The following is a 14,000-nucleotide window of genomic DNA, read 5'->3' as shown; positions in this document are numbered from 1 at the left end:
CGGCAGCTGCAAGAAGGACTGGGACAATGTTGGTGGAGAAGACCACTACTGACATCCAACTGGAGGAGAAGCCAACGGTGGGAGCAGCGGAGATCCGAAGACGTGTGTACAGGTGGAGCACTGGACAACCCCCGGCAGAAAAGAGCACCAGGAAGAGGAGCCAGAGAGAGAAGGAGCATCCACTGCCAGCGAAAGGAGAAAGAACCCCTGGCTGTGAGGACCAAGGATGGCACGGCGGAGGACCTGACAGCGGACTTCTGCGCAAGGGTGCAGCCCCAATGTGGTTCCTAGCATCCCGGGTGGCACCGTAGACAGGGGCAGTCGGGAGGTGGCAGAAAATCCGCAATAAGTGATGCGACCATGGTACCCTCACTTAACCTTTGCGCTTTTAGACTCTGCCCCTGTAACCCTTCCACTGCCAGAACTCTGCATTTTGAGGGAGTAATTAGTAAAAGGGGGTAGGCTCCTCTCAGCTCTGGATGCCTAGCTCTCATAGTAAAAAAAGGGGGAGTAGGCTCTCCTTATTGGTCAGGAGTTCAAGGGATAAGCTCCCCATAGTCCGTTGCCCTGCTTACCGAGAAAAGGAGGTAGGCTTCCCATTTGGTAGAAACATTGGGGATAGGTTCCCCTCCCTCCTCCCATGTCTTGGTGGTAGCCCTGCATTCTTCTAAAGTATAATATACTGTATGCTATTTAATGCTAATGTGCTGGCAAAGCCTGAAGTAATGCTAAAGCAATTTTAATACTGATAGTTATTTGTGATGATGTACTCTCGAATGCTGCTTGTCTTAATGCCAGTGTGTGCTATACAATGTTACTGTGGTTATGCAAAGTGATCTTCAGTATATGCTGATACGGTTATGCGAAGCAATTGTCAAAGGGGGTCATTCTGAGTTGATCGCTTGCTAGCAGTTTTTAGCAGCTGTGCAAACGCTATGCCGCCGCCCACTGGGAGTGTACTTTAGCTTAGCAGAAATGCGAACGGTTGTAACGCGGAGCGCCTGCAAATATGTTTTGTGTAGTTTCAGAGTAGCTCAAAACCTACTCAGCGCTTGCGATCACTTCAGAGTATTCAGTTCCGGATTTGACGTAACACACCCGCCCAGCGTACGCCCAGCCACGCCTGCGTTTTCCCTGGCATGCCTGCGTTTTTCCGAACACTCCCTGAAAACGTTCAGTTGCCACCCAGAAACGCCCACTTCATGTCAATCACTCTACGGCAACCGTGCGACTGGAATGCATCGCTAGACCCTGTGCAAAACTGCATCATTCGTTGTGCCCGTACGTTGTGCGTGCGCCGCATACACATGCGCAGAACTGACTTTTTTTGCCTGAACGCTGCGCTGCGAACAAATGCAGCTAGCGATCAACTCGGAATGACCACCAATATAAGCTGTTCCTGCTAATGTGGTTATGCAAAGAGAATTCTAGTGTGTTCTGTTCATGTTAATGTGATATGCTAAAAGTGCTTCTCATGCTGGTCACAGGCTTATTGCGAGGGGTGTTTCAAAATGCCACTTGAGAAAAGGCGGGGATGATTTATGCTAATGTGTTTGGACAGAGTGATCTCTAAGTGCTGACAAGTGACGCAGTGGTGATAGAGTTGTGCATGCAAGCTTCAGCCAGCTGTGTACCTGCTTAAGTTACTTCACATGTTTGTTATTCTGCTATTGGCCGGTTCATCAGTGACTGTGTATGCAAGCCTAAACCAGCCTTGTACCTGCTTCAGTTAATTCACCTGTTGCTATTTTGCTACTGCTGGTTCGTTATCGACTGTGGGCCTAATTCAGATCGGATCGCTGGGCTGCATTTTTTGCAGCCCTTCGATTAGATAGTCGCTGCATAACGGGGGGAGGGTTAAACCACTGTGCAAGTGTGCGTTCGCTTGAGTTGCAGATCTGCACAAAAATCAGTTTGTGCAGTCTCTGCGCAGCCCATGACTTACTCTTCCTGTGCCATCGAATCCTGCTGATCGGGGCCGGAGCTGATGTCAGACACCCTCCCTGAAGACGCTTGAGCCCGCCTGCGTTTTTCTGGACACTCCCTGAAAACAGTCAGTTACCACCCACAAATGGCCTCTTCCTGTCAATCTCATTGCGAATGCCTGTGCAAATAGATCCTTTGCACCATCCCGTCGCAGGGCACCGATGCCTGTTGCAGCTGCGTGACGCGCCGGCGCAGTGCGGTGCATATGCATGTGTAGCTCAGCTCTGATCACCCGCTGTGTGAAAACACACAGCAGCGATCAGATCTGAATTAGGCCCTGTGTATGCAAGTCTGTGCCAACCGTGTTCCTGCTTGAGTTCATTTACATGTTGCTACTCTGCTACTGCTGATTCATTATCGAATGTGTATGCAAGCCTAAGCCAGCCATGTACCTGCTTCAGTTAACTCACCTGTCTGCTACTCTGCTACTGCTGGTTCGCAGCTGACTGTATGCAAGCCTAAGCCAGCCATGTTCCTGCTTGAGATAAATTACAGGACTGCTACTCCGTAGTGACCAGATTTACAAGGCTTCAAGCATTCGTGAAACCGTTTTGGACATCTCTCCTGTCGGCTACCCTGCTACTCTGCTACTGCTAGTTTATTATTGACTGTGTATGCAAGCTTCAGCCAGCCGTTTTCCTGCTTCAGTTACTTCACATTTTTTATTCTGCTATTGGCCGGTTCATCAGTGACTGTGTATGCAAGCCTAAGCCAGCCACGTACTTGCTTAAATTAATTTACCTGTTGCTACTCTGCTACTGCTGGTTCATTATTGACTGTGTATGCAAGCCTAAGCCAGCCGTGTACCTGCTTGAGTTAATTCACCTGTCTGCTACTCTGCTACTGCTGGTTCGCAGCTGACTGTATGCAAGCCTAAGCCAGCCATGTTCCTTCCTGCTTGAGATAAGTTACAAGACTGTTACTCCGTAATTGCTAGTTTATAAGGCTTCAAGCATTCGTGAAACCGTTTTGGACATCTCTCCTGTCGGCTACCCTACTACCGGCTGTCACCAACCCTGCGTTAAAACCAACAATCAGCTGATACCCACGTCGGAGACCTCACTTGTTCTCTACTGCTGGCTAGGAGTGACTGTGACTGAGTAAGAAAAGGAAACCAGCCAGTGTACCGGCTCTGGCTGTTTAATTAAGATACTACCCGTCTTCTGCCGTTACTAGTAGCGAAGGTGATTTCATAAATGGACTACATACATACCTACTGCACCCATTCCAACTGAATATTGTAGTTAATAGTTATCTCCAGGGAAACTGCAACAAGTGTTTTATCTTAAAATACACCTGTTCACACCTGGTTGTTGTTATTCTGTATGGTGTATTTATGTGCTGGTAACCTTTATAGCACTTGCTAGCTGACAGATTCCTGTGTTTAGTAAAATTGAGTTGTACCATGATAAATAGCGGTTCTGTTTCTGCATAACAAGGGGAAGCAAATCACTTGCCTCTCTGTCACGGTGTGTTTACATTAGTGGTGCTTACACCGAGCATCGGCTGCTACTGGACTATAAGCACCCCGTGTACCTGGGCATTACACTGGTAAGATGGTGTGACCACTAGAGATGTGCATTTGAAATTTTTCGGATTTTGTGTTTTGGTTTTGGGTTCGGTTCCGCGGCCGTGTTTTGGGTTCGATCGCGTTTTGGCAAAACCTGACCGAATTTTTTTTTGTCGGATTCGGGTGTGTTTTGGATTCGGGTGTTTTTTTCAAAAAACCCTAAAAAACAGCTTAAATCATAGAATTTGGGGGTCATTTTGATCCCAAAGTATTATTAACCTCAAAAACCATAATTTCCACTCATTTTCAGTCTATTCTGAACACCTCACACCTCACAATATTATTTTTAGTCCTAAAATTTGCACCGAGGTCGCTGGATGACTAAGCTAAGCGACCCTAGTGGCCGACACAAACACCTGGCCCATCTAGGAGTGGCACTGCAGTGTTACGCAGGATGGCCCTTCCAAAAAACACTCCCCAAACAGCACATGACGCAAAGAAAAAAAGAGGCGCAATGATGTAGCTGTGTGAGTAAGCTAAGCGACCCTAGTGGCCGACACAAACACCTGGCCCATCTAGGTGTGGCACTGCAGTGTCACGCAGGATGGCCCTTCCAAAAAACACTCCCCAAACAGCACATGACGCAAAGAAAAATGAAAGAAAAAAGAGGTGCAAGATGGAATTGTCCTTGGGCCCTCCCACCCACCCTTATGTTGTATAAACAGGACATGCACACTTTAACCAACCCATCATTTCAGTGACAGGGTCTGCCACACGACTGTGACTGAAATGACGGGTTGGTTTGGACCCCCACCGAAAAAGAAGCAATTAATCTCTCCTTGCACAAACTGGCTCTACAGAGGCAAGATGTCCACCTCATCATCATCCTCCGATATATCACCGTGTACATCCCGCTCCTCACAGATTATCAATTCGTCCCCACTGGAATCCACCATCTCAGCTCCCTGTGTACTTTGTGGAGGCAATTGCTGCTGGTCAATGTCTCCACGGAGGAATTGATTATAATTCATTTTAATGAACATCATCTTCTCCACATTTTCTGGAAGTAACCTCGTACGCCGATTGCTGACAAGGTGAGCGGCGGCACTAAACACTCTTTCGGAGTACACACTTGTGGGAGGGCAAGTTAGGTAGAATAAAGCCAGTTTGTGCAAGGGCCTCCAAATTGCCTCTTTTTCCTGCCAGTATAAGTACGGACTGTCTGACGTGCCTACTTGGATGCGGTCACTCATATAATCCTCCACCAATCTTTCAATGGGGAGAGAATCATATGCAGTGCCAGTAGACGACATGTCCGTATCCGTAATCGTTGGCAGGTCCTTCAGTCCGGACCAGATGTCAGCATCAGCAGTCGCTCCAGACTGCCCTGCATCACCGCCAGCGGGTGGGCTCGGAATTCTGAGCCTTTTCCTCGCACCCCCAGTTGCGGGAGAATGTGAAGGAGGAGATGTTGACAGGTCGCGTTCCGCTTGACTTGACAATTTTGTCACCAGCAGGTCTTTGAACCCCAGCAGACTTGTGTCTGCCGGAAAGAGAGATCCAAGGTAGGTTTTAAATCTAGGATCGAGCACGGTGGCCAAAATGTAGTGCTCTGATTTCAACAGATTGACCACCCGTGAATCCTTGTTAAGCGAATTAAGGGCTCCATCCACAAGTCCCACATGCCTAGCGGAATCGCTCTGTGTTAGCTCCTCCTTCAATGTCTCCAGCTTCTTCTGCAAAAGCCTGATGAGGGGAATGACCTGACTCAGGCTGGCAGTGTCTGAACTGACTTCACGTGTGGCAAGTTCAAAGGGCAGCAGAACCTTGCACAACGTTGAAATCATTCTCCACTGCGCTTGAGACAGGTGCATTCCACCTCCTATATCGTGCTCAATTGTATAGGCTTGAATGGCCTTTTGCTGCTCCTCCAACCTCTGAAGCATATATAGGGTTGAATTCCACCTCGTTACCACTTCTTGCTTCAGATGATGGCAGGGCAGGTTCAGGCGTTTTTGGTGGTGCTCCAGTCTTCTGTACGTGGTGCCTGTACGCCGAAAGTGTCCCACAATTCTTCTGGCCACCGACAGCATCTCTTGCACGCCCCTCTCGTTTTTTAAATAATTCTGCACCACCAAATTCAAGGTATGTGCAAAACATGGGACGTGCTGGAATTTGCCCATATTTAATGCACACACAATATTGCTGGCGTTGTCCGATGCCACAAATCCACAGGAGAGTCCAATTGGGGTAAGCCATTCCACGATGATCTTCCTCAGTTGCCGGAAGAGGTTTTCAGCTGTGTGCGTATTCTGGAAACCGGTGATACAAAGCGTAGCCTGCCTAGGAAAGAGTTGGCGTTTGCGAGATGCTGCTACTGGTGCCGCCGCTGCTGTTCTTGCGGCGGGAGTCCATACATCTACCCAGTGGGCTGTCACAGTCATATAGTCCTGACCCTGCCCTGCTCCACTTGTCCACATGTCCGTGGTTAAGTGGACATTGGGTACAACTGCATTTTTTAGGACACTGGTGAGTCTTTTTCTGACGTCCGTGTACATTCTCGGTATCGCCTGCCTAGAGAAGTGGAACCTAGATGGTATTTGGTAACGGGGGCACACTACCTCAAGAAATTGTCTAGTTCCCTGTGAACTAACGGCGGATACCGGACGCACGTCTAACACCAACATAGTTGTCAAGGCCTCAGTTATCCGCTTTGCAACAGGATGACTGCTGTGATATTTCATCTTCCTCGCAAAGGACTGTTGGACAGTCAATTGCTTACTGGAAGTAGTACAAGTGGTCTTCCGACTTCCCCTCTGGGATGACCATCGACTCCCAGCAGCAACAACAGCAGCGCCAGCAGCAGTAGGCATTACACGCAAGGATGCATCGGAGGAATCCCAGGCAGGAGAGGACTCGTCAGAATTGCCAGTGACATGGCCTGCAGGACTATTGGCATTCCTGGGGAAGGAGGAAATTGACACTGAGGGAGTTGGTGGGGTGGTTTGCGTGAGCTTGGTTACAAGAGGAAGGGATTTACTGGTCAGTGGACTGCTTCCGCTGTCGCCCAAAGTTTTTGAACTTGTCACTGACTTATTATGAATGCGCTGCAGGTGACGTATAAGGGAGGATGTTCCGAGGTGGTTAACGTCCTTACCCCTACTTATTACAGCTTGACAAAGGCAACACACGGCTTGACAAATGTTGTCCGCATTTCTGTTGAAATACTTCCACACCGAAGAGCTGATTTTTTTGGTATTTTCACCAGGCATGTCAATGGCCATATTCCTCCCACGGACAACAGGTGTCTCCCCGGGTGCCTGACTTAAACAAACCACCTCACCATCAGAATCCTCCTTGTCAATTTCCTCCCCAGCGCCAGCAACACCCATATCCTCCTCATCCTGGTGTACTTCAACACTGACATCTTCAATCTGACTATCAGGAACTGGACTGCGGGTGCTCCTTCCAGCACTTGCAGGGGGCGTGCAAATGGTGGAAGGCGCATGCTCTTCACGTCCAGTGTTGGGAAGGTCAGGCATCGCAACCGACACAATTGGACTCTCCTTGTGGATTTGGGATTTCGAAGAACGCACAGTTCTTTGCTGTGCTTTTGCCAGCTTGAGTCTTTTCATTTTTCTAGCGAGAGGCTGAGTGCTTCCATCCTCATGTGAAGCTGAACCACTAGCCATGAACATAGGCCAGGGCCTCAGCCGTTCCTTGCCACTCCGTGTGGTAAATGGCATATTGGCAAGTTTACGCTTCTCCTCCGACAATTTTATTTTAGATTTTTGAGTCCTTTTTTTACTGATATTTGGTGTTTTGGATTTTACATGCTCTGTACTATGACATTGGGCATCGGCCTTGGCAGACGACGTTGCTGGCATTTCATCGTCTCGGCCATGACTAGTGGCAGCAGCTTCAGCACGAGGTGGAAGTCGATCTTGATCTTTCCCTATTTTTGGAACCTCAACATTTTTGTTCTCCATATTTTAATAGGCACAACTAAAAGGCACCTCAGGTAAACAATGGAGATGGATGGATACTAGTATACTTATGGATGACGAGCGACTGCCGACACAGAGGTAGCTACAGCCGTGGACTACAGTACTGTGTCTGCTGCTAATATAGACTGGATGATAATGAGATAAAATTAAAATATATATATATATCACACTAGTACTGCAGCCGGACAGATATATATTATGTAATGACGGACCTGCTGGACACTGTCTGTCAGCACTGCAGACTCCTAAAGTAAGCTACTAGTATCAAGAAGATAGAAAAAAAAAAAACACGGGTAGGTGGTATACAATTATGGATGGACGAGCGACTGCCGACACAGAGGTAGCTACAGCCGTGGACTACCGTACTGTGTCTGCTGCTAATATAGACTGGATGATAATGAGATAAAATTAAAATATATATATATATCACACTAGTACTGCAGCCGGACAGGTATATATTATGTAATGACGGACCTGCTGGACACTGTCTGTCAGACTCAGCACTGCAGACTCCTAAAGTAAGCTACTAGTATCAAGAAGATAGAAAAAAAAAAAAACCACAAGTAGGTGGTATACAATTATGGATGGACGAGCGACTGCCGACACAGAGGTAGCTACAGCCGTGGACTACCGTACTGTGTCTGCTGCTAATATAGACTGGATGATAATGAGATAAAATTAAAATATATATATATATATCACACTAGTACTGCAGCTGGACAGGTATATATTATGTAATGACGGACCTGCTGGACACTGTCTGTCAGCACTGCAGACTCCTAAAGTAAGCTACTAGTATCAAGAAGATAGAAAAAAAAAAACACGGGTAGGTGGTATACAATTATGGATGGACGAGCGACTGCCGACACAGAGGTAGCTACAGCCGTGGACTACCGTACTGTGTCTGCTGCTAATATAGACTGGATGATAATGAGATAAAATTAAAATATATATATATATCACACTAGTACTGCAGCCGGACAGGTATATATTATGTAATGACGGACCTGCTGGACACTGTCTGTCAGACTCAGCACTGCAGACTCCTAAAGTAAGCTACTAGTATCAAGAAGATAGAAAAAAAAAACCACGGGTAGGTGGTATACAATTATGGATGGACGAGCGACTGCCGACACAGAGGTAGCTACAGCCGTGGACTACCGTACTGTGTCTGCTGCTAATATAGACTGGATGATAATGAGATAAAATTAAAATATATATATATATATCACACTAGTACTGCAGCCGGACAGGTATATATTATGTAATGACGGACCTGCTGGACACTGTCTGCAGAATGCGTTTATAAAAACACCACACGACGAGTGTTTAACTTTTTCAGGCAGACAATCACAATATACTGGTGGTCAGCAGACAATCACAATACTGGTGGTGGTCAGTGGTCACTGGTCAGTCACACTGGCAGTGGCACTCTGGCAGCAAAAGTGTGCACTGTACTTAAAATATGTACTCCTGCTATAACTGCTCACAGTCTCCCCCACAATTAAGCTGTGTGAGCAGTGAGCACTCAGCACAGTCAGATAATGATATACAGTATTACATATGATGCAGCACACTGGGCTGAGCACAGATATGGTATGTGACTGTGTCACACTGTGTATCGTTTTTTATCAGGCAGAGAACGGATTAAGTAAACTGGTGGTCACTGGTCACACTATCAGCAGCAAGTAGTACTCCTCCTAATAATAATTTAGAGATGAGCGCCTGAAATTTTTCGGGTTTTGTGTTTTGGTTTTGGGTTCGGTTCCGCGGCCGTGTTTTGGGTTCGAACGCGTTTTGGCAAAACCTCACCGAATTTTTTTTGTCGGATTCGGGTGTGTTTTGGATTCGGGTGTTTTTTTCAAAAAACACTAAAAAACAGCTTAAATCATAGAATTTGGGGGTCATTTTGATCCCAAAGTATTATTAACCTCAAAAACCATAATTTACACTCATTTTCAGTCTATTCTGAATACCTCACACCTCACAATATTATTTTTAGTCCTAAAATTTGCACCGAGGTCGCTGTGTGAGTAAGATAAGCGACCCTAGTGGCCGACACAAACACCGGGCCCATCTAGGAGTGGCACTGCAGTGTCACGCAGGATGTCCCTTCCAAAAAACCCTCCCCAAACAGCACATGACGCAAAGAAAAAAAGAGGCGCAATGAGGTAGCTATGTGAGTAAGATTAGCGACCCTAGTGGCCGACACAAACACCGGGCCCATCTAGGAGTGGCACTGCAGTGTCACGCAGGATGTCCCTTCCAAAAAACCCTCCCCAAACAGCACATGACGCAAAGAAAAAAAGAGGCTTTTTACTGATATTTGGTGTTTTGGATTTGACATGCTCTGTACTATGACATTGGGCATCGGCCTTGGCAGACGACGTTGCTGGCATTTCATCGTCTCGGCCATGACTAGTGGCAGCAGCTTCAGCACGAGGTGGAAGTGGATCTTGATCTTTCCCTAATTTTGGAACCTCAACATTTTTGTTCTCCATATTTTAATAGGCACAACTAAAAGGCACCTCAGGTAAACAATGGAGATGGATGGATTGGATACTAGTATACAATTATGGACGGGCTGCCGAGTGCCGACACAGAGGTAGCCACAGCCGTGAACTACCGCACTGTACTGTGTCTGCTGCTAATATATAGACTGGTTGATAAAGAGATAGTATACTCGTAACTAGTATGTATGTATAAAGAAAGAAAAAAATAACCACGGTTAGGTCACTGGTATATACAATTATGGACGGGCTGCCGAGTGCCGACACAGAGGTAGCCACAGCCGTGAACTACCGCACTGTACTGTGTCTGCTGCTAATATATAGACTGGTTGATAAAGAGATAGTATACTCGTAACTAGTATGTATGTATAAAGAAAGAAAAAAAAACCACGGTTAGGTCACTGGTATATACAATTATGGACGGGCTGCCGAGTGCCGACACAGAGGTAGCCACAGCCGTGAACTACCGCACTGTACTGTGTCTGCTGCTAATATATAGACTGGTTGATAAAGAGATAGTATACTCGTAACTAGTATGTATGTATAAAGAAAGAAAAAAAAACCACGGTTAGGTCACTGGTATATACAATTATGGACGGGCTGCCGAGTGCCGACACAGAGGTAGCCACAGCCGTGAACTACCGCACTGTACTGTGTCTGCTGCTAATATATAGACTGGTTGATAAAGAGATAGTATACTCGTAACTAGTATGTATGTATAAAGAAAGAAAAAAAAACCACGGTTAGGTCACTGGTATATACAATTATGGACGGGCTGCCGAGTGCCGACACAGAGGTAGCCACAGCCGTGAACTACCGCACTGTACTGTGTCTGCTGCTAATATATAGACTGGTTGATAAAGAGATAGTATACTCGTAACTAGTATGTATGTATAAAGAAAGAAAAAAAAACCACGGTTAGGTCACTGGTATATACAATTATGGACGGGCTGCCGAGTGCCGACACAGAGGTAGCCACAGCCGTGAACTACCGCACTGTACTGTGTCTGCTGCTAATATAGACTGGTTGATAAAGAGATAGTATACTACTAATATTATATACTGGTGGTCAGGTCACTGGTCACTAGTCACACTGGCAGTGGCACTCCTGCAGCAAAAGTGTGCACTGTTTAATTTTAATATAATATTATGTACTCCTGGCTCCTGCTATAACCTATAACTGGCACTGCAGTAGTGCTCCCCAGTCTCCCCCACAATTATAAGCTGTGTGAGCTGAGCAGTCAGACAGATATATAATATATATAGATGATGCAGCACACTGGCCTGAGCCTGAGCAGTGCACACAGATATGGTATGTATGTGACTGAGTCACTGTGTGCTGTGTATCGCTTTTTTCAGGCAGAGAACGGATTATAAATAAAAGTGGTGGTCACTGGTCACTATCAGCAAAACTCTGCACTGTACACTACTGAGTACTCCTAATGCTCCCCAAAATTAGTAAATCAAGTGTCTAAACGGAGAGGACGCCAGCCACGTCCTCTCCCTATCAATCTCAATGCACGTGTGAAAATGGCGGCGACGCGCGGCTCCTTATATAGAATCCGAGTCTCGCGATAGAATCCGAGCCTCGCGAGAATCCGACAGCGTCATGATGACGTTCGGGCGCGCTCGGGTTAACCGAGCAAGGCGGGAAGATCCGAGTCGCTCGGACTCGTGAAAAAAAACATGAAGTTCTGGCGGGTTCGGATTCAGAGAAACCGAACCCGCTCATCTCTAAATAATATGCTCCCCAAAATTTGTGTCTCTCTCTAGTACTCTAGTCTAAACGGAGAGGACGCCAGCCACGTCCTCTCCCTATCAATCTCAATGCACGTGTGAAAATGGCGGCGACGCGCGGCTCCTTATATAGAATCCGAGTCTCGCGATAGAATCCGAGCCTCGCGAGAATCCGACAGCAGGATGATGACGTTCGGGCGCGCTCGGGTTAACTGAGCAAGGCGGGAGGATCCGAGCCTGCTCGGCCCCGTGTAAAAAAAGCTGAAGTTCGGGCGGGTTCGGATTCCGAGGAACCGAACCCGCTCATCTCTAGTGACCACACCCCAAAGATGGTGTGTCCACGCTTCTTCAGGTAACCCACTCTATTGCCAGGGATCAACCAAGATAATCGTTTGCAAATAACCCCAATATTTCTGTAGTTGTACATTAATAACATCAAACTAGTGTTCCAACTACTGTCTGCAACTTCTTCTTTTATTGTAGGTTATTCCACAATGGAAGAGACAGGAGTGGGACCCAAAAGAACCACACAGATATGCAGGAATTTTCCATTTCAAGTTCTGGTGTTTGGGGGAATGGGTCGATGTGGTCATTGATGATCGCTTGCCAAGCATAGACGGGAGTTTGATCTATTGCCATTCCAATGTGAAGAATGAATTCTGGAGCGCACTGCTGGAGAAGGCTTATGCCAAGTAAGAACCACTTCCATGTAAAAGATATGGAACTGGGAGTAGATCCAGACGAACTGCTACATTAACACTATTGCAGAGATTAACATTACTAGGGTGGTCTTTCTAACACCCTGAAGGTCATCATTTGAGGTTATATTTTCTAGACAACACGTCATATTTCTGGTGATATTTATAAAGGTCTTTAGATTTTGAATTAAAAAATTCTCATTCACGTCCTCTATATAAAACTCATCAGGTTCTAAGATTTATGTGCAGCAAGGGCACATCCTAAGTCTATTATTATTACTAGTAAATGAACCCTGCGCTGTCCACCTTTCTCTTTATGACACTCCTCTTGACCCAAACTCTCACTCACTGATTCATCCTATCCGACCCCCCACTCCATCCTGTAATGCACACCCCCTTCTCATCCATCCCATCCCTGCTCCCACTACGTCTGTCCCTTCTCCATTGTTGTGGGTGCTACTGGCGGGATCAGTACGAAATGCCGCTGGACGGGATTCCGGAGGTTGGGATCCCGACACCGGAATCCCGACCGGCACAATCCCGACACAAGGGCGAGCGCAACGCAGCCCCTTGCGGGCTCATTGCACTCGGCACGCTGTGGGCACGGTGCCTCACTACGCTCAGCACACTAATTTATTCTCCCTCAATTGGTGTCGTGGACACCCACAGAGGGAGAATATGTTGGGATTGTGCCGGTCGGGATTCCGTTGTCGGTATTCCGACCGCTGGGATTCCGTCCGGCGGGATCTTGACCGCATCCCCTACTGGCATGCATGCATGTTGGAGATGGGACAGACCATAGCAAATTATTTATATAGAGCCTAATTCAGGGATGTAAGCAAACCCGATGGTTCCCATACATCTCAATGTTCACGATCTGCACATGCTCAGGATCTGTATTGCTCATGTGCAGATCTGTGTCTGCAAGATCACTCGCATTGCCCCCTAAACCAAATCCTTAATGACAGACTGCAGCCATTTGGGGGCAAAATGGGGGCAGTAACGGGGAGAGCTCTACAAAATGGAGGTGTGTCAGGCCCATTTTGTAGATGTGCCGAGGCCAGAAACTGCATCTTCCAATACAGATTACTGGCTTCTGCTCCATGATTACACCCGACATCCTGAGATGTCTGATTTTCTTACAGAAGATCTGATGCGGTAGCTTCAGACACAACAGTGGATCAGAGAAGCCGACAAGAGGCGTCTATTTACACAAAACGTCTTATGCGGCATTAGCATATTTTAGCACAGCCGCGCCATACAAAAACGCAATGGCTGTGCTAATGCATCCATCTACTAATCAGGCCCATAGATTATTAAAATGAAGTCAATTTTTTATTTAACACTAACATATTCCATTGTGCTTTACAATTGGGAATACAGTAATAAAACATCACTGGGTGTTAGCAGACCGACAGCGGGGTAAGAGGGAACTGCTTGCAGGCTCACATTCTATAGGCAAATAGGAAATTGATATATGAGGTTAAGTGCTTGAAATAGAAACTGCTTAGTGGGTTGTATGTTCCAGCGCAGCAATGTAGGCCTGAAATCA

At 46.7% G+C, this 14,000-nt stretch overlaps 1 protein-coding gene and 1 long non-coding RNA gene across 3 annotated transcripts in view; one reads left to right on the top strand and one right to left on the bottom strand.

The window, feature by feature from the left end:
* Positions 1-14,000, top strand: part of CAPN6 (calpain 6) — a 247,925-nt gene that overhangs the window by 153,544 nt on the left and 80,381 nt on the right. For both annotated transcript variants that reach the window (XM_063937310.1, XM_063937309.1), the window contains one exon: positions 12,234-12,442. In XM_063937310.1, coding sequence (XP_063793380.1) covers positions 12,234-12,442 — 209 coding nt within the window. The remainder of the gene's footprint in view (positions 1-12,233; positions 12,443-14,000) is intronic.
* Positions 1-14,000, bottom strand: part of LOC134948992 (uncharacterized) — a 186,322-nt gene that overhangs the window by 114,877 nt on the left and 57,445 nt on the right. The window lies entirely within an intron of this gene.

This window comes from Pseudophryne corroboree, chromosome 8 (assembly GCF_028390025.1).
Source record: "Pseudophryne corroboree isolate aPseCor3 chromosome 8, aPseCor3.hap2, whole genome shotgun sequence".
Classification (NCBI taxonomy): Eukaryota; Metazoa; Chordata; class Amphibia; order Anura; family Myobatrachidae; genus Pseudophryne; species Pseudophryne corroboree.
This window is presented reverse-complemented; position numbering and strand designations above follow the sequence as displayed.